The sequence below is a fragment of the Perca flavescens genome, chromosome 13, assembly GCF_004354835.1.
Source record: "Perca flavescens isolate YP-PL-M2 chromosome 13, PFLA_1.0, whole genome shotgun sequence".
Classification (NCBI taxonomy): Eukaryota; Metazoa; Chordata; class Actinopteri; order Perciformes; family Percidae; genus Perca; species Perca flavescens.
In genome coordinates this window covers 29,278,403-29,297,024 of record NC_041343.1, presented here as the reverse complement: position 1 = coordinate 29,297,024, position 18,622 = coordinate 29,278,403, and the positions used below count along the sequence as shown (strand labels likewise).

General features: G+C 41.0%; 1 protein-coding gene across 1 annotated transcript in view; it reads left to right on the top strand.

The window, feature by feature from the left end:
• Nucleotides 1-18,253, top strand: part of grk6 (G protein-coupled receptor kinase 6) — a 77,129-nt gene extending 58,876 nt beyond the window's left edge. Inside the window, exons 8-16 of the mRNA XM_028595406.1 lie at nucleotides 355-495; nucleotides 4,395-4,585; nucleotides 4,669-4,706; nucleotides 6,354-6,443; nucleotides 7,550-7,758; nucleotides 10,885-11,022; nucleotides 13,352-13,489; nucleotides 13,626-13,760; nucleotides 15,070-18,253. Coding sequence (XP_028451207.1) covers nucleotides 355-495; nucleotides 4,395-4,585; nucleotides 4,669-4,706; nucleotides 6,354-6,443; nucleotides 7,550-7,758; nucleotides 10,885-11,022; nucleotides 13,352-13,489; nucleotides 13,626-13,760; nucleotides 15,070-15,120 — 1,131 coding nt within the window. The 3' untranslated portion in view covers nucleotides 15,121-18,253. The remainder of the gene's footprint in view (nucleotides 1-354; nucleotides 496-4,394; nucleotides 4,586-4,668; nucleotides 4,707-6,353; nucleotides 6,444-7,549; nucleotides 7,759-10,884; nucleotides 11,023-13,351; nucleotides 13,490-13,625; nucleotides 13,761-15,069) is intronic.
• The last annotated feature ends 369 nt before the right edge of the window (nucleotides 18,254-18,622 follow it).

Here is an 18,622-nt window from a genome sequence, read left to right as displayed (position 1 = left end):
TTCATGCAGCTAAGATTTACACCCAAATGCAGCCGAAGTAGAGTTGAAAAGTTTTCATTTTCATCACATTCTCCTTTTAGATTACACAACAGTGTAAAATCAAAGGAGATTTCTCCTTGAATCGCTTGATGTCCCGAGTTGCCGTTCTGTGTTACCTTATGATTAGATTACATTTACAACCACGGTCTTGTTTGGGTCCCGGGTGCTTTTAGAGCTATGAAGTCATGAGATGGACGGCGATGAAGTCCTCACTGTTCTATTAAGAGAGTGTATTGTGTCTTTTGTTGGTGCAGCTTTTTTTATATGTATAAATGGAATTCTCTCATCTTGTCTTCCTCCCCCTTTACCCTGCAGGTGTGTGCATGTCAGGTACGGGCCACGGGGAAAATGTACGCCTGTAAGAAACTGGAAAAGAAGAGGATAAAGAAGAGGAAAGGAGAGTCCATGGCGCTCAATGAGAAACAGATCCTGGAGAAAGTCAACAGCAGATTTGTAGTAAGCCTCTCATCTCATCCACTTTTGCATTCACCTGTTTCTATGCAAATTTTGAGTTTGCATATGGAAAACCCTAAAGGGAGATTGACAGAAAGCAACAGTTAATAACAATAAACAGACAAGCGAGATATTGTATGTTAATAGTACAAAAAAAATCCCAGTTAGGTTTATAATTTGAAAGTACAAGTACTGTAGAAAGCAACATTATTGGTTAAACAGAACAATGATGATTACATAACTAGTACCTTTAGTGAACGTTTTAATGAATTCCTGTATTTTTACATACATTCAGTTCAGCAAATAACAGGAAACAGGAAATTTGTTATAATATAACAAACATTTATGAAACGTTATGTAGATTGGTGTATTAATAATGCACTAACACTACTTAAATATATCCATAAATACTTAAGATATTGTGTATTATATATGAAATACTTTATGATAAGTAATTTATTTGCATAGTCTTATATGCTTTTATTTAACAAATTTAAATAAATGAAAAAAAGGCTCAGTAATTCTGTAAAACAACTAGTCACTGCAATTTTAATAAAAAGTTTGTCAAACAAAATGAAATAGCGCATTGTTGAAGAGTTATAGAAAATATAGAATATCACCAGACTTATCCTATAAAATTAACATTTTAGAAGGTGTAATTGTGTGTTTCCTTTTACCACATTCAACAGTAACCAACAGGTGATATTTCTTTCTTCCAAAATAAGACATTTATAGAGTGAAAAGCTTCACATATTTCCTCCTGAGTTTGCCCTCTGCAACATTAACAACTGCAGTAATTAAAAGACAACATGGAGGTTTGTTCTGTGTCTGGTTTGGTTTGATTCTCTGCCAGACAACCTTCCTTTAGCTTATTTAATTTGGACTCCAGTCAGTCGGCTGGTCCGGGGCTCCCAGGGCTGCAGAGTCCCTCAGGGTTTAAGCTTCAATGCAAAAATACACAAACAACTTAATTACAGATCTTAATTTTTTGGCAGCGGGTGGGTTTTTAGTTATGGGGACGTGCAGGCAAGGGCGTTCTCAGCTTCCTGAATATCTTAAAAAATCTAAAGAATCTAAAAAAATCTAAAAAATTATAAAAACATCCATCACTATTTCTCAATACCCAATGGGACGTCTATCAGTCCAAAACCCAAAGATATTCAGTTTACTGTGAATGCTTGATTTTACTATACAACTATTTATCTCTTTACTTTTATTTTAATTATTCCAGCACTACTGACAGCGGCAGTCGGAAATTGATGTTAAGATTAAGTTTAGTTTATTGGTTTACACATATACAAATACTTCAGATTAATATACACATAATCAATAAAAGATGTGACGGAGAGATGCAAAAAACCCTTAGAGGGGCTTAATCTGGGCACTCTCCAATACATAGGCCTAATCCAATTAAAATAGAAAGAAACTAAAATACTGAAAAGAATAGAGAAGAAAGAGAGAAAAAAAAAAGCTCAGACTAAAATTTAGGGGTGGGGGAAAAAAAATCTATACAGCATAGTATCGAGATATTTTCCGCGGCAATACTGTATCGATACACAGACGCCAAGTATATCGATCTATTATTATATATGTGTTGGTCAGTTTGTCTGCTTGACAATCCCATTTTGCAGCAATAAAATTGAAGTAAGCTGAACAAACAGAGAAATGTATCTTTTTAGATAAACTACATTTTGACGTTTCATTTGAAATTTGAAATAAATTGCAATATGTTGCAGAATATTGCAATAGGTTTAAAATCGCAATAATATGGTATCGTGACATTAGCTTCGTGATGATATCGTATCGTGAGGCCTCTGGTGATTCCCACCCCTACTAAAATTACACACAATATCAAATCAACATTAGGAGTTACATGGGTTGTTCACAAGACATCCCATTGGATAATTGAAGGGCCCTATTTTGCAACCGGTGCAGCTCAGCTCATAGCCCGCCGCAAGTGTCTTTGCTAGTTTAAGACCGACGCAGTTGTCAATTTCCCGTCCAGCACCCACGTCGTTTAAATAGCAAATGCACCTGCGCCCATCTGTGGCCCATGGGTGTGCTGGTCTTACAGGGAGGTGTGTTCAGGTGCATTCTGGGCGTGCTGGTCTTACAGGGAGGTGTGTTCAGGTGCATTCTGGGCGTGCTGGTCTTACAGGGAGGTGTGTTCAGGTGCATTCTGGGCGTGCTGGTCTTACAGGGAGGTGTGTTCAGGTGCATTCTTGGCGTATTGCTATCTTGAGGCAGCGGAAAGTGATTGCACCATTGACCAACAAAAACCTGGTGTAAAGTCAATAACGCAGCAATTCATTGTTATTTTAACAGAGCATTAGTAAAATGCTCCTAGGCTTATACACAGCGCGCACACACTATGCTTGTTACACACACAGGGACGCGCAGCAGCACACACACATGCAGAAGATAAAAAACCTAAATAATACAATGTGAAATAGTATTATGATATGATCTGCCTGCGGGCATTTTCCTTCATGCACGAGCAGATCAGTTTCTTCTCTCCTTCCTGCTCAGCAAATCCTCCATCATAACAGCAATGCTCCAAGGTCCAAACGCGCCTGGCTTTTAAAGGGAATGGGAGATGTCCCTGAATTATTGAAGACACTAAGTACAACCCTTTTGAACCATGCGCCTGGCACACAAACCCTTTTTTCCGGCGTTGAAATTGAGCGTCCAGCGTTAGTTCTGGCAGGCCAAGTAGTCAAGACGCTGCTAACCGCTATTGGCCAACAACACGGTCGCATCAGCTGATCTGCATCAGCTTAACTGCATCAACGCATCAGCTGGTCAACTCCCCTCGCTGCTAAATGGCTACACTCAAAAGAGGGCGTTTGTTCCTAACTGCTTGCTGCTCGCATCGACGCAACCCACCCCTCCCCTGCTTCACCTTTTTCCTTTTTCTTTTTTTATTTGTTGTTTATTTGAATAGGGACAGATACAAAAAGACAGATTATTACACAAAGAACAATCCGATGCCTGTATCACAGTGTTTATAGCCATGGCTAATTCGCAACACCTGTCCCTAAAAGGGCTTTTAACAGTTAAAATAATAAAAGGAGTACAATTCTTACAGTGAATACAATCACCAAAAAAAACCAGTTAACAGCAATAAAAATAAGTGTAGTAAATAAACACGTTCACTTGGACTCACACAGATGCACACCTCACATACACACAGCTATACATTTCATATGGCATGATCACACTGCTGCTGCTGTATGAACCATGCTTTTGATAGTTGATATACCTTGTCGTGTATAACGTGGCATAAGCTTCTATGGCATCATTGCTGCTCTGTTCATATGGGGGAATAGTTTAGCTCTCACCGTCTTAAACTGTGCGAGCGTCCCCTAATGCTGCTGCTGTTTTACATGGTGCTCATGAAAGGTCAGGGGACTCCTCTGAACAGAGCCACACCGCCAAATTTAATTTGTAATTTATTCAATAAAATTTCCTAAAGTGTTTTTATTGTCTGTGTTGTTCTTGACTGTAATGGACCTGACAGAACTAGCAAAAGTGGATTCGTACAGGCCTTAAACGCACCTGCGCCAGGCGCTTCACGCTGTGCACTTAGATCGTTAAAATAGGGCCCCTGAGCTCTTTTAATCAAGATGCATCACTGTAATTTAAACATCTCAGCACCTGATCACCTAAAACATTGCAGCAGCATCATGCACACATTGATTGTTCATGTATTGTTTTTAAGTCTTGTTTGTCCGTATTTTAATGTTTTATTTGTTTGTATCTGTCGGGTCCATGATGTTCAACGTTCTATGTTGCTGCAGAACAGGAACCTGCTGGAAACCCGTTTATTGTAACTTAATTGTTGCTTTTACATTTTATAATGTAGAATAAATGAAATGATTAACACCGCCCTCTGTCTCCAGGTAAGTTTAGCGTACGCCTACGAGACGAAGGACGCTCTGTGCCTTGTGTTGACCCTCATGAACGGCGGAGACCTCAAGTTTCACATCTATCACATGGGCGACGCGGGTTTCGACGAGAAGAGAGCCATCTTCTACTCTGCAGAGATCTGCTGCGGCCTGGAGGACCTGCACCGAGAACGCATTGTCTACAGGTCAGTCGTTTGTCCTCTCTCCATCTTGTCTTGCTGGCTCCCATCTTTGTTCTCACCCTCCTCTCTCGTTCTCCGTCCCACAGAGACCTTAAACCAGAGAACATCCTGCTGGACGACCACGGTGAGTAGCACAGCGTTAAAAGGAAAAAGTCAGCTTCCCATTTAAGCTGTTGGAAACTCAAATTCAAATCTGAATTAAAAGCAGCGATGAACGGGCGTCAAAGAGAACTTCTGTTACCACTCTGTGGGTTGTTGGCTCATTTAGGTAAGGGACATGTGCATGCCGGTTTAGACAGAGTTAGTTATTTTAGTTTGGCCCTCTCATTAACTCAGCAGCAACAGTGGCTGTGACACAGAGCTTATAGCTACTTTAAAACCATTTTTAAATTAGGGTTATTTTTCAAAATAACCCTTATTCTCAGAGTCATAACTCAGTCAGATCTGAACAGAAAGACACGATACACATTTTGTTAGATTCAGCGTGAGCATATCAGTATCTCTGATGTCCATTGGGAGTAAACGTCCATAAATTAGTTTTGAAATCATAGAAAAAGACGCTCTTTATCGCAACAGAACGTGCCCAAGGTTCATCAGGTTTTTAGCTTTTTTTTTCAGTATCAAAGTAATCCAGTGATAGTTGTCTGTATATCCATTGGCACACTGCAAACATGAACTGCTAATATTTTATTTGGCATAATTGTAATGGTGCCAATTTGCCAAACTGTAAAGATGTGTATGGACTAAATTAAATTCTCCATTATTTAGGGCTTTTAGGATCCATGTGATACAATTGAAAGCTCTGAAACAAGAGAGGAAGTTAAGATGGTTTTGTCAAGTGCTGTTTCCAAGGTCAAGAATAAACTGTCAAACACAACTTTAAAAATAATTTACAATACAATTTGTAATTCCAGTGTATTTCTATATAAAGGGAATTTTAATTGACATCCAGCACCTCATTTATTAATTCTAAAAGAAATTAAATAATAAGTCACTGAAAAGTCTATAATTATTTCTGTGTCCCACTACAGACACTGTCTAATACGGCTTACACTTCCTTTTCAAAATGTATTCTGAAGATATGATGCATTTCATACAGTATCTATCTGAAAAGCAGAAGATAAATACTGTATTTATATGCTATTATGCAAAATGGCAGACTGTATTTTTGATCCTGTGAAGCCGTTTTATGGAGAACTATGAGATTGTTGTGGTTGTAACGGAGTCTGGTGTTTGTATGACAGCAGTTTGTGAAATCATCTTCCGCTTTGAATCACCAGAGGGCACTCTGACTCCAGCAAAACGGCCCCGATCCTGAAACCAAAAGCTTCCAGAGCCCACTGGATGACTTTGCAAACGGATGAAAATTTTATTATAATTCATTCCAATTCCAAATTTACCACTTTAATCTCAGAGGATAGCCGCGTTGTTATTCCATAAATTTACGAGTTTATTCTTAGAAATGAATTGTTATTTGAAAAGAGTTATTTCTCAGAATATTACCCATCTCTCCTGGGTCCGTAACATTATTATTTTTCTCCTACATTGGCCTTAGAACGCTGTAGTAGCAGAAGCAACTTGCGTGATTGCCAACATCAAGCTGATAAGAAACTCTGTTTTACTGATTAGTAACTGATGCTGACAAACATCTGACATATTCCTGTTCTTCCATCTTGTATGTGTGTGTGTGTGTGTGTGTGTGTGTGTGTGTGTGTGTGTGTGTGTGTGTGTGTGTGTGTGTGTGTGTGTGTGTGTGTGTGTGTCTCTTTAGGCCACATTAGGATATCAGACCTGGGTTTAGCGGTTCATGTACCAGAGGGAGAGACCATCAAGGGCCGGGTGGGAACGGTGGGGTACATGGGTAAGTAACCTCTGACCTTTATCCATCTCTACTAGCAACCAGTAGAGACGGATTTCACTCTAAATGTCGATCGGAGGGCGAACCGTCTCACTTTAACACTGTGGTGTGAATGTTCTAGATTCTGTGTTTTTTAATCACCTTCAGCGCCAGTGTTGGGATGTAACTAAGTACATTTACTCAAGTACTGTACTGAAGTACACATTTGAGGTACTTGTACTTTACTCAAGTCTCTTCTTTTCATGCCACTTTCTACTTCTACTCCGCTACTATTTCAGAGGGAAATATTGTACTTCTTACTCCACTACATTAATCGGACAGCTTTAGTTACTAGTTTGGGTTAGGGTTGAGAAGTTTGCACACAAAACACATGTAGTTTATAAAATACGATGTTTTATTATGAATTAAACTGCCCAACAATATAATGGCCTACAAGTCCAGCTGAAATGATTATACAACTAAACACAGAACTGTTTGGATCATTTCCGGTTTCTAAAAATGTGAGGATTTTTTTACATTGAGTACTTTTACTTTTAATACTTTAAGTACATTTTCCTGATGATACATACTGATATACTTTTGCTTAAGTACATTTTCAATCAGGACTTTTACTTGTAACAAAGTAATTTAACAGTGTGGTATTAGTACTTTTACTTAAAAGTGCTGTAGGTAGGATGGTGAAGATCCAGGACTTAGCCAAAAAATTTGAACATCGACAACTTCTCAGTCCCTCCCCCCCTTTCTGCTAAATACCGGTATAAAAACGGTATCCTAAGCCCCTCCCCCCACAAGGGAGTTCTGCATGAGTAGTGATTGACACGCAGTTAGACACCCTCCTGGCCGTGATTGGTGCATCTGAACAGGGAGCGGTGGATTTTTGCAAATCGCACTACAGGCTGTAGGTGGAGCCAGAGGAGCTAGATTTGTTTTTAAATGACCTGCTTCATGTAGTTCTACTGGAACATAGGGTCAGTTTCAGCAAATATGACAGAAAGGTAGTTTTAGAAGGCTTACCTACTGCACCTTTAAGTAAAGGATCTGAATACTTCTTCCACCACTGTTCAGCGCCAACAAATCACTCCCTCGGCTGCCTTCCTTCTCTCCTCCAGCTCCGGAGGTGGTGAAAAACGAGCGCTACACCTTCAGCCCCGACTGGTGGGCGTTGGGCTGCCTGCTGTACGAGATGATCGAGGGCCAGTCTCCCTTCCAGCAGAGGAAGAAGAAGATCAAGAGGGAGGAAGTGGAGCGGCTGGTGAGGGATGTGGAGGAGGAATATACCAGCAAGTTCTCCGAGGACGCCAAGTCCCTCTGTAAAATGGTGGGTGGATGATTCAAGCGGCCAAATCCACTTGTCTCTAATGTGCTCTGATCTGTAGCTCCCCATCTACCAAAGCTCCATATTTTACCACATTCTAACGCTTTACCTCTGTGTTTAAAATGACTTCCTGAGAAGAAAGTCTTGCTTACAAAAATGTGACACATTTCTCTGCCTGGTAAGTCCACGTCTCTGTCTGTTTGGCTGCATCACTTCCCTCCCATCACACTATAAGGGTCCGGTTACACTGGGGTGTCAACCATACAGGGGCAGTGGTGGCCTAAAGGTTAGAGAAGCGAGCTTGTGACCGGGAGGTTGTCAGTTCAATCCCCAGATATCTGGGTGGGGAAAGTGAAAGAGCAGCGCTTGTCCCTCCCTCATTACCACCACTGAGGTGCCCTTGAGCAAAGCCCTTAACCCCAACTGCTCCAGTGGAGGTGCTCAGTGGCCAGCAGATCAGACTGTGGGCAGCTTCCAGGTATGAATGTGGAACTGTGTGAATGTGATCAGGGCATTCCTCTTAGTGAGCCTTCCTGAATAAATAAAAGGTAAAAACAAGAACATACAGGCCTCGGGCCAGAACCGGCCCGCCAAAGGGTCCAATCAGGATGGATGACTGGATGACCTTGCAAAGAGAAATTGCAGAGAAGTAATTTATTCCAATTCCAAATTTACTTTCACTTTAATCTCAGAGAATTATTTTTCCGTAAATTTACGACTTCAATCTTAAATAAATAAATAAATAAATAAATAAATAGAGAGTTATTTCTCTGGATATTACCCCTCTCCCCCGGGTCCTTCAATGGCCTTAGAACGCCGGCGTAGCAGAAGCAACTTGCGTTTGCCAACATCAACAACTCTGTGGCAGATAAAGTTTCTTATCTTTCTGGAGCGGTTTACTGGTCTGGCCCAGATCAAATTAGGGGTAATATGGCCCATGAACTTAAATGAGTTTGACACCCCTGATCTATTCAATTTCACACCAAATTCAATTTGGAATCATACAAATCAGTCTTCAAATCAGTGGTTTCAGCCACACCATGTATATATAATAACATGCAGAGCTCGCTCCTCACGTTACATTTTAGGTCAATTCTGACATATATACTGCTGTTGACCAATCGCAAATCTGACATTTAATGGCTCGGTCATGGCTCAGTCACACCGGAGATAGACTGGCTCAGTGGGTGTAAATTGCTGGGAGAAAGCCTGAGATTCAGCTCGTCTCTCACGCGCCAGATGTCCCTTCCGTCTCCCTAGTTCTGCTATCAGAACTTATTGGCGCCCGATGTAGTTGTCACTATTTAGTTTAGTTTATTAAAATGCAGCATGAAATGTGACAAGCATATCAGCAGTGTTGTTAGAATGAGCTTTTTCCAGCTTTGTCTCCTGGCTAGAGTTAAGCCCTTCCTTAACAGGCACGATCTAGAAAAGGCAATTCATGCTTTTTTTAGTTCAAGGTTGGATTACTGTAATGCTCTTTATGTTGGTCTGAATCAAACCTCCATCTCACGACTTCAACTTGTGCAAAATGCTGCTGCTCGCTTTTTAACAAATACATCTAGACACACATGTTCACACATGACTCCCGTTCTCTACACCCTACATTGGCTCCCTGTGCATTTTAGAATCGATTTTAAGATTTTACTGTTTGTTTTCAAGGCCTTAAATGGCCTGGCACTGGAGTATATGTCTGAGATTTTAACCCTGTGTGAGCACGACCGGTCGTTGTGGTCTTCAAATCAGCTGTTTTTAGAAGTCCCAAGGTCAAGGTATAAACAGTGGGGTGATCAGGCTTTTGCAGTTTCAGCCCCGAGACTCTGGAACAAGTTACCCCCTGATATTCACACTATTACAGATGTAGCTCTTTGTAGATCCAAAATCAAAACCTATCTGTTTAGAATGGTTTTTAATACGTAGTAGTGGTGTGACAATTTCCCTCTCCTCCTCCTGTTTCTATGTAAGTATGATATGTTGTTTTATTCTTGGTTCCTATTCTTGGAGGTTAAAAGCCAAGAAAAGGCTTATTTTGGCCTGGCCTGCATCACCAATTAAAATGTTGGAACTGCATGTACTTTATTCCTAGTTGGCGAGCGAGCTGGCTCACTGGCACGTTGGCCGGTTTTACTTTCACTTTAGGTGGTGTTCAGACCGTTAGTACGCAGACTCCTCTCTCGTCTGACCACGACACTGTGAGCTTCCTGGAAGAAGAAAAAACACACACAAGGTTGTCCGTCAAACTTTTTCAGCAGTAACAAAATGTGTTAAAAACCCACCCTGGTGTCCAACGTGCAAGCTCACGTCCCTGGTAGAGGAGTTTGTATGTGGACAGAGTAGTTCTACTGCTGACTTGGCGTTTAGACACAGGATACAATGATAACTCTAGGTGTTAAATCCTGTCTAATATAGTATTATAAACCAATGTGCTCTGTTTTGGAGTTCCCAAACTTATGGATCTGTTACTCAAACTATTATTTCATCGTCTCGCCTAAACCTGAGGTACCAAAGCAGCCACTGGTGTTATTTTACCCTTCTGTTGTCCTCGGGTCAAATTAGACCGCTTTTTTTTTTTAATCATCAGAAATATGGTTTTCTTTTAACCAAATTAGCCCCCCAAAACATAGGTGGTTCCATATAATGCTTTTTAGCAAGTAAAATGAATGATCTGTTGACTAATTTAAATTTTTCAGTTTTTTTGGGGGGGGTGTTATTCAATTTTATAACATTTGAAAAAAAGATTTAGTTTCAAAACAGTATCCTGACCATACTTTGAGGTATAACCGTCTATGATAATCCATCAACATCCTCTGATTTTAACTATTAGTCAAAATAATTAATAGCTTCTGGTGGTTTATTAATCCCAAAAAAATGTCTTATAATTTCATATAAATTAGATTTTTTTTTACCTTGAATTCCAAATGTAAAACTTGTGGTAAGAAGTTGGTGTTAGTGGTTAATTTTTTATTTTGACCCGGAAAGACAACAGGTTCATGGTCTACGGGAAGACAACACAAGGGTTAAAAGCAGTTTAACTTTTGGACTGAACACCTGCATATTTCCTCTGACCCTCTGTGTTTCTGCTGTCACTTCCTGTGGTTCGTAACAGTTTTTTTTTTCTGAATCTCTCAGCTTCTGGCCAAAGATCCCACAGACAGGCTGGGCAGCCATGGAGGCGGCGCCTGTGAGGTCAAAGCCCATCCCATCTTCCGCTCAATTAACTTCAAACGCCTCGAGGCCGGCATGCTGCAGGCGCCATTCATTCCTGATGTAAGTCCATCCAAATATCATCGTCGACATTTAGGGCCGGGACACATCAAGCCGATTATCGGCCGTGGGACAGTCTGGCGAGGTCAGTGACTCAAATCTGTTCAGTGTGTCCCGTGCATCGTCCGTCTGGGGGGCTGTCGGCGTTCATTTTGGCCGACCTGACATGTTCGGTCGGCGGCAGGGCCGTCGGGACTCACCCGGAAATGACGAGCGGAATGATGTGACTAGAGTCTCTCAAAATCTGATGAAAATCTTTTAAACTGACCTTTGTTGAGCTGATATGAAGACAGATTCAGCAGCTGCATGGCCTATTTCTTGCTTAAAATGTTAAAACTATTTTAGTACAATATGAGATCGTATTCTGAACGAGCCGCCATGACAGTCCAGGTCTGAATTTCCAGAGAAAACAAACCCATGTGACGCGTTCGTCCAATCAGCTGCCGGTTTTTATTTCTTGGGCGACATTACAGATTAGCGCCGCCTGCTGTTATAGAGATGTATTACGTCTCGTCTCCTCTCGTCTTTTTGATGTGTCCCGAGGCAGTTTTTTGGACCTCGGGGACGCGACTGATCATATCGACGGGGTTTTCTGTCAACGGTCGGCCGTCGGCTATATGTGTCTACACCTTTAAGTTCACTGAACCTCAGGAAGGTTTGTGCAACAACTTCAAGAAAGATTTCTGTACTACATTCTCACTCACATTCTTCTCACTCAAATAAATAAATAAATAAATAAATATATATATATATATATATATATATATATATATATATATATATATATATATATATATATACATACATATATATATGACAGAATGGAGATCAGTTTCATCTCTCATGTGTGACCGGTACAGCTATAGGTCCAGGAAGTGTTAGTCTCGCTTTCCCAGACCTTCCTCCACAGCACTGCAGAGGAAGGTCTGGCTAGAGGAAGGGGATGGACATCGGCGAAAAGACATGCATCCGGCGGATTTTCCTGCGGCACCCGAGCAATCCCGGAAGTGGAACGTCGTGGATATAGACTAAGTGTTAGCACAGGTGTAGCTAGTAGTTTCAATGGTAATATAGGTGTGATTAATTCAATTTAATTGAATTCAAATTACTTTTACTCAAAGAGTAGCGCATAAAAGGACAATTCACAGATACGGTACAAATATGAATAAATTAATATTAATGTGAATATGTTAGTAATAATATTAATCAAAGCAAATCTAAATCTTTTCGTTTAACTTCCAGCAAGAAAACTAATATTTCCTAAAAATTATTTAGATAGAGAGCTGGAAATCCATTCTGCTCTACAGCACAGGAAGTGGAATTAATTAAATCAGATTAGTAAGAATGTCACTGAGGCTCATTATATGGAGCGTGCATAATTCACCTGCCCGGTGTCTGGAACAGGAAGGATTCCCCACAGTGAGCAAGCTGTTGACTTCCAGCAGGTTTTACGTCATGGAAGAACATAGAGATTTTAAATCTTGATCGAAACAAAGACTTCAGGAATGTCACGCCTCAGCTATTCTCGCATTGCCAGACCTGCCTCCACAGCGCTGCATGGCATTTAAACCAATCACAATCGTCTTGGGCGGCGCTAAGCGTTACTAGCCTCGGGAAGGAACTTGTTTCGGTGGAGCATGTGTACGTTCAAAAGTAGTTTTAGTCGTGCAACAGAAAACTCAGATTGGACAAACATTCTAGCTAGCTGTCTGGATTTACCCTGCAGAGATCTGAGGAGCAGTTAACCATAGTCCTCACAAATCCACCGCAGGTTAGAACGGCAACCCAAAGGAAGAGGAAGGAGACAGACATCCGGACAAAAATGAGGGACATTCGGTGGAATTTGCGACGGCACCGGAGCAATCCCGGAAATGAAACGTCGTCGATATAGACTACACCTCAGTCATTTGCTTTTTTCTCTCCAGTCTCTCCTGGCATTAAGCCTCCTTGACATGATAGGCGACATTTCCTCTATGGGAGAGCGGTGGCGCCCAACTATGCGCTGCGCTACCCCTGGCGTCGCGCACCGCTCGGATTGTCCACTTTGCGCTGCGCTCAAAGTTCAAATTATTTCAACTTTGACCTAGTTGCCGCTGACCTTTCTAAAGCGCAACCAATGAGATAACAGTGTGTCGTTACCTAGCAACAGGAAATAGCTTCCTTGCCACCTTTGATGACATTTACCGGCGCTGCGCTTTGCTCTGCGCCCTACCTAGCGGTGCGCAGAGAGCAAATTGCGTATCATGTGTCGGCGGCTTTGGCGTGTTAGCTAAGCAGCTGAAATGCAGATGTGTCGGTGACGTTAGCGGTTTGTGTGTTTGTGCGTTTGCAGCCGCAGGCCATCTACTGTAAAGACGTGCTGGACATCGAGCAGTTCTCCACCGTGAAAGGAGTGGAGTTGGAGCCGAAAGACGAGTCCTTCTACAGCAAAGTGTCCACAGGCAGCGTCTCCATTCCCTGGCAGGATGAGGTGAGTGACATGCATTCATAAACAACACAAACACATGAATGAATAGCTGAGGGACCCATAGAAAATTCCTTTCTGCAGGGCCCAGAATTTTGTGCTACGCCCCTGGAAAGAATGAATCTGGTCTTTTCTCCTGCAGATGATCGAGACGGAGTGTTTCACAGAGCTGAATGTTTTCCACCAGGACGGGGCAATTCCTCCTGACCTGGACTGGAGGGGACAGCCGTCTCCTCCGCCCAAACAGGGACTCCTGCAGCGGCTGTTTGGCCGACAGGTTAGTGGGCTCCCTCACCTCCCCTCACACACATCAGTATACTTTTACAGTCCGGCATCTATGCACACCAGCCGGAGACAGTTGGCCCCAGTTTGTGCTTCTCCTGCGAGCATTGTTTATTGCATTGAAAACATTCCAACTTAAAGTGATGGTTCGGAGTAATTCACCCTAGGGTCCTTTGCACCATGACCTCGAGCCAAACACCCCCGCAGAAGCTTTTTTCACCTGGGTCTAACATTGGGAGAGTTAGCGTAGAGTAGCGTTATCAGCTGAATAGCTTAGCGCAGGGGCTAATGGACCCACGTTTGTATCTGGTAAATGACCGCACTAATAATGCCCGAAATGATACCAAACTTCTACACTAGTACAAATAGGTTATGTACTCATAAAACGATGGATTGGAAAGTTTATGAACACTTGCCTGCTGGCTTCTGCTCTCTGTTGCTGCTGCTGCAGCTGCTGCTACCTGCAGTTAGACAGTGCTTAGGGCCGTCTACAAATTACTACACCGAAAAGAGATACAACAAAAATATTTATTAATTTAATGATTAAATAAGGTAATGTCTCCAAACTTACCTCAATAATTACTTGTCTCCTGCTAGTTATACTACAGCACTTACTTTAAAAAATAAGTTAAATTAAAAAATATTTTTGTTGCATCTCTTTTCGGTGTTGTAATTTGTAGACAGCCCTAAGCACTCGTCTCACAGCAGCAACAACAACAGCAGCGAGCAGAAGCCAGCAGGCAAGTGTTATTTACATAAACTTCTGGTGTACTTACAAACTTTCCAATCCATCATTTTATGAGTACATAACCTATATGTACTACTGTAGACGTTTGGTATCATTTCGGGCATTATTAGTGGGGTCATTTACCAGATACAAACGTGGGTCCATTAGCCCCTGCGCTAAGCTATTCAGTGGCTAACGCTACTCTCGCCCAATGTTAGACCCAGGTGAAAAAAGCTTCTGCGGGGGGTGTTTGGCTCGAGCTCATGGTGCAAAGGACCCTAGGGTAAATTACTCCGAACCATCACTTTAAAGTCCCCCTGTTTCTCTGCGCTCACCTTAGATCTTATCAAAGATCCTCTATTGTAACGTGCATATGAAGCAGCGCCAGAGAAACTGGCTTCATGAAGGTGTTTGACGCAACAGCGTTTGTGTTCAATCTGCCTGATCGGACAGAAGACACATACAGACAATATTACAAATTTTTTATATACAAAAAAAATATTAAAGTGGGTCAGTCAAGTGTGTTTAGTTCAAATATTCCCCAAAGTGACTCTCTTTTCTCCGCCTCCCTCTGCAGGACTGCTGTGGTAACTGCAGTGACAGTGACGAGGAGCCCACCAGGCTGTGACACACACACACACACACACACACACACACACACACACACACACACACACACAGGATCCCATTTGTTTACAACTTTTGCACATTTGTATTTTTAAGCATAGTACTATCTCTAAATGTCAGAATGTATATTTTCAGCATAGCCATAATGTTTTTAATGTTATTTAAAAAGTTCGACTGTCGACGCGAACCTACAGACGATGAACAGATGTTTCTGTTATTTTTTTTCCGTTTGTTTTGTTGATTTTTATTTTTTTGTCCAGGGAAGGCTTTGCTTTGACATTGATCCACTTAGCAAATGTCCATGTAACTGATCTGGGAGCTGCCTCTGGCCACTGAGCAGCTCCACTGGAACTATAGCCTGCTGTAGAAGTGCCTAGAGCTGGAGGGCACTGTGACGGTGGTTACTAGGGAGGACAAAGCATTCCTCAATCTCTTTACTTTTCCCCACATTGTTCAGGGAATCAAACTAGTGACTTTCAGCTCAATAACTGTGACCACTTTTCTTCTTCCGGCCTCCATTCTGCCGTGAACCAATCTCACCGCTCTTCTTCTTCTTCATTTTCTTCTTTTTAATTCTTTTTTAAAGTGTGATTTTGATTTTTGCTTGGACATTATGGGTTTGAAATTGTTAACGCCAGAGCTGTGAAGTCGGCTACATCTGCAGATATTTTTATATCAACAGTATTATCTTTTTTAATTTTTTCAGACAAATCGACTCGTGTTCGGTGCGGCTCCAGTTACACTATGTCAGTTCTGTGTGGTCACATTTTACACAAACTCTGAGGGTTCACTGAATCCCTTTCATGCTCCGATTATACACGCTGCTTTTACCAACATGCTTGTGTTATTTTTCGGAGATGTCCTATTATTAAAACCCAATGAACAACTCACACATTATGTTAATGCTGCAGTGTTGGAACTGGAATAAAAAAAAAAAGTGCCAGTTTCTGAACTAGCAGCCTGCAACACACCCACATTCGGAATAAAAATGATGGTAACACTTTATTTTACAAGGTCCCTAATTTCTTGGGAAGTTTTTTTTTAAATATTTAATTAAACTAAGAATCTGAGTACTCTTACAATCATTATCAAATTGTGTCTGCAGTAAGTGAATCACACGCGTTTGGGTTTTCACTCGCCTTTCAGGGTTTCTGTAGAATTTATTCCTTTCCACGATTTCATTCCCCGATCTTCCTCTCGTTTTTTCATTACTTCGTGAGCGGATGGTGGTGAGGTGATTCCCAGCCTCTGTGGGTTTACATTTGCCCTGCCAGTAGACCACTAACAATGCAAGGAAAAAAAGTCCAGTGTTGTCTGTCCAGATCTGTCGCAGGCTGATTAAAGTCACATTGAAGCAGCAGCAAGAGTAACTGAAGCTTTTGGGTTGACTGAAGCTGGCCTGTTCATCACTGCAGTTAAATGCCTCAGCTGGTCCTGTTGCAGTCAAAGAATATGGCCTCTTGTTTTAAGCTATTAAAATGAAATACCTCTGAATGTACAAACGGCTGTCATGTGACTTCTGATATTTGAGAAGACAGAAACACAAGAGAAGACACAATAGGTTTATTGAATTACATCAAACAAAGTGTGGAATTCACCTTTAGCTGTCCCACAATCTCTACGCCCTCCAAAAATGAGTCTCAGCTACATTTCTCAAAGCTGAAGCTGTCAGTGAGGTCGTTTAACTGTTTCATAAATGATGGCAAACATTTAAAGGGTCGGTTCACCAACTTTACAAAAAAAACTACATATTTTCTCAGTTGCTTCTCGTCTTATCTAAGCCAATCAGATTATTATTATTTTTTTTTTATTATTTGCTCAGGTTTAGATTATTGTGAGAATTATCCGTTTTAATATCCTGGAGCTGACTTGTGTGTGAACTTGGGGGGTAGATAAATATCCCAGCATGCATTTTTATCAACCAAAATGACCAAACAAAATTATCTGCATGGCCAGATACCGCTAGAGTAAGTTAAGAAAAGTATGCGTTGGTGTAATTTGAATGAATTTACCCTTTGATAAAGTCTACAGCTGCAACTGACGATTATTTTTATTAGTCTGCTGATTATTTCTCAATCAATCATTTAGTCAATAAGAGTTTCAGGAAATTGTGAAAAAATGCTGTAATTTCACACAGCCCAATGTGACGTCCTCAAAAAAACAGTCCAAAACCCCCAAAATACTAAGTTTTACTGCCGTTTGTGACAAAGAAAAGCATCAAATTCTTACATTTGAAAGGATGGAACCAGCTAAAGTTGGGCTTTTTTGATTAAAAAAGTACTGATTAATCGATTCTCCAAATTGCAGATCGTTTTCAATCGATTAATCAACAAATCACTGCAGCTGTGATACTTTGTGTTGAAAAACAGAACTCATCTTTTAAGATATTTACTTTATTAAACATTTTTTCTTTTTTCTTTTAAGATAATCAACCGACTGTTGTTTTTATGTATTATCATGTCAAAATGGGTCTTTTGATGTGCATATGCAGAGATGGATTCATTGTTCAAGCTTCTTTAAGCCTGTCATAATTTGCCTCCTGTTATCTTCCTTTTGTTCAGCCACAGAGCTCTGTACTACTTTTTGTTTCAAAGCACTCATTCAAACCAAACCAGTTATCCATAGAAGATCAAAGATGACAAAGTCCTTCCCATCCAAGGTGCCTTTAGATGTTTGAAGGTACTCCAGCCTGTAGTCGCCTCTTTTTATACATACTCTACCTGTCTGTACATGTGCTCATTCAAAGCCTGCTGCTGCGTCAGCTTCTCTTCACTTGCTGTCTGTGGTACCTGGTGTGTTCGTCGTCAAAACGTCGCTCCGGACGTGGACTCCCTTTGTGAAATTGAGGACAATGAGACTGAAAGAATCTCTGCACTTAAGGACTGCTGTCCACGCTCCCGTCCCCCGACCTCTGAACTCTGGAGTCTCTGCAGTGATTTTCTAAAAGACCGCGAGGACAAATGGGGGGAGCGTGGCGAGTCAGAGATCCATGGACGTTTAAATCAGGACTCTGTATCAAAACTGCTGTGCTGTGTCTCTCTGCTGTCAGATAACCTCTGTCCTTTATGTTTGTGTGTTGTTGAGGATGCGCTTTAATCTGCCTTAAAGGATAATTCCACTTTATTACAACTTGAGTCTTGTTTTTGTTTGTTCATCGTTGTTATCAGTAGTATTAACATTGTATTCTCCAAGTTCAAATCTGGGAACATTGCTAAAAAGAACACTGTTAAGAAAAGTCCGTAGAAATATGGGATTATATTCTGTGTTAATATGAAGGAATTTTCTGTAATCATTTTTCACAGGTGTTTTTTCGTATTTAGATTTTTGGATTAACAGAAATGTCTGTTTAAGAAGGTACAGAGGATATACTGTAAATGTAGAGAATTTTCCATTTTTTGGATTAACAGAAATGTCTGTAAACTTAACAGAAATCGTACTGGCAATTTTCTGCCGGGACATAATCCGTTTTTGTACGGACTTTTTTCTTACAGTGAAGTCAGATG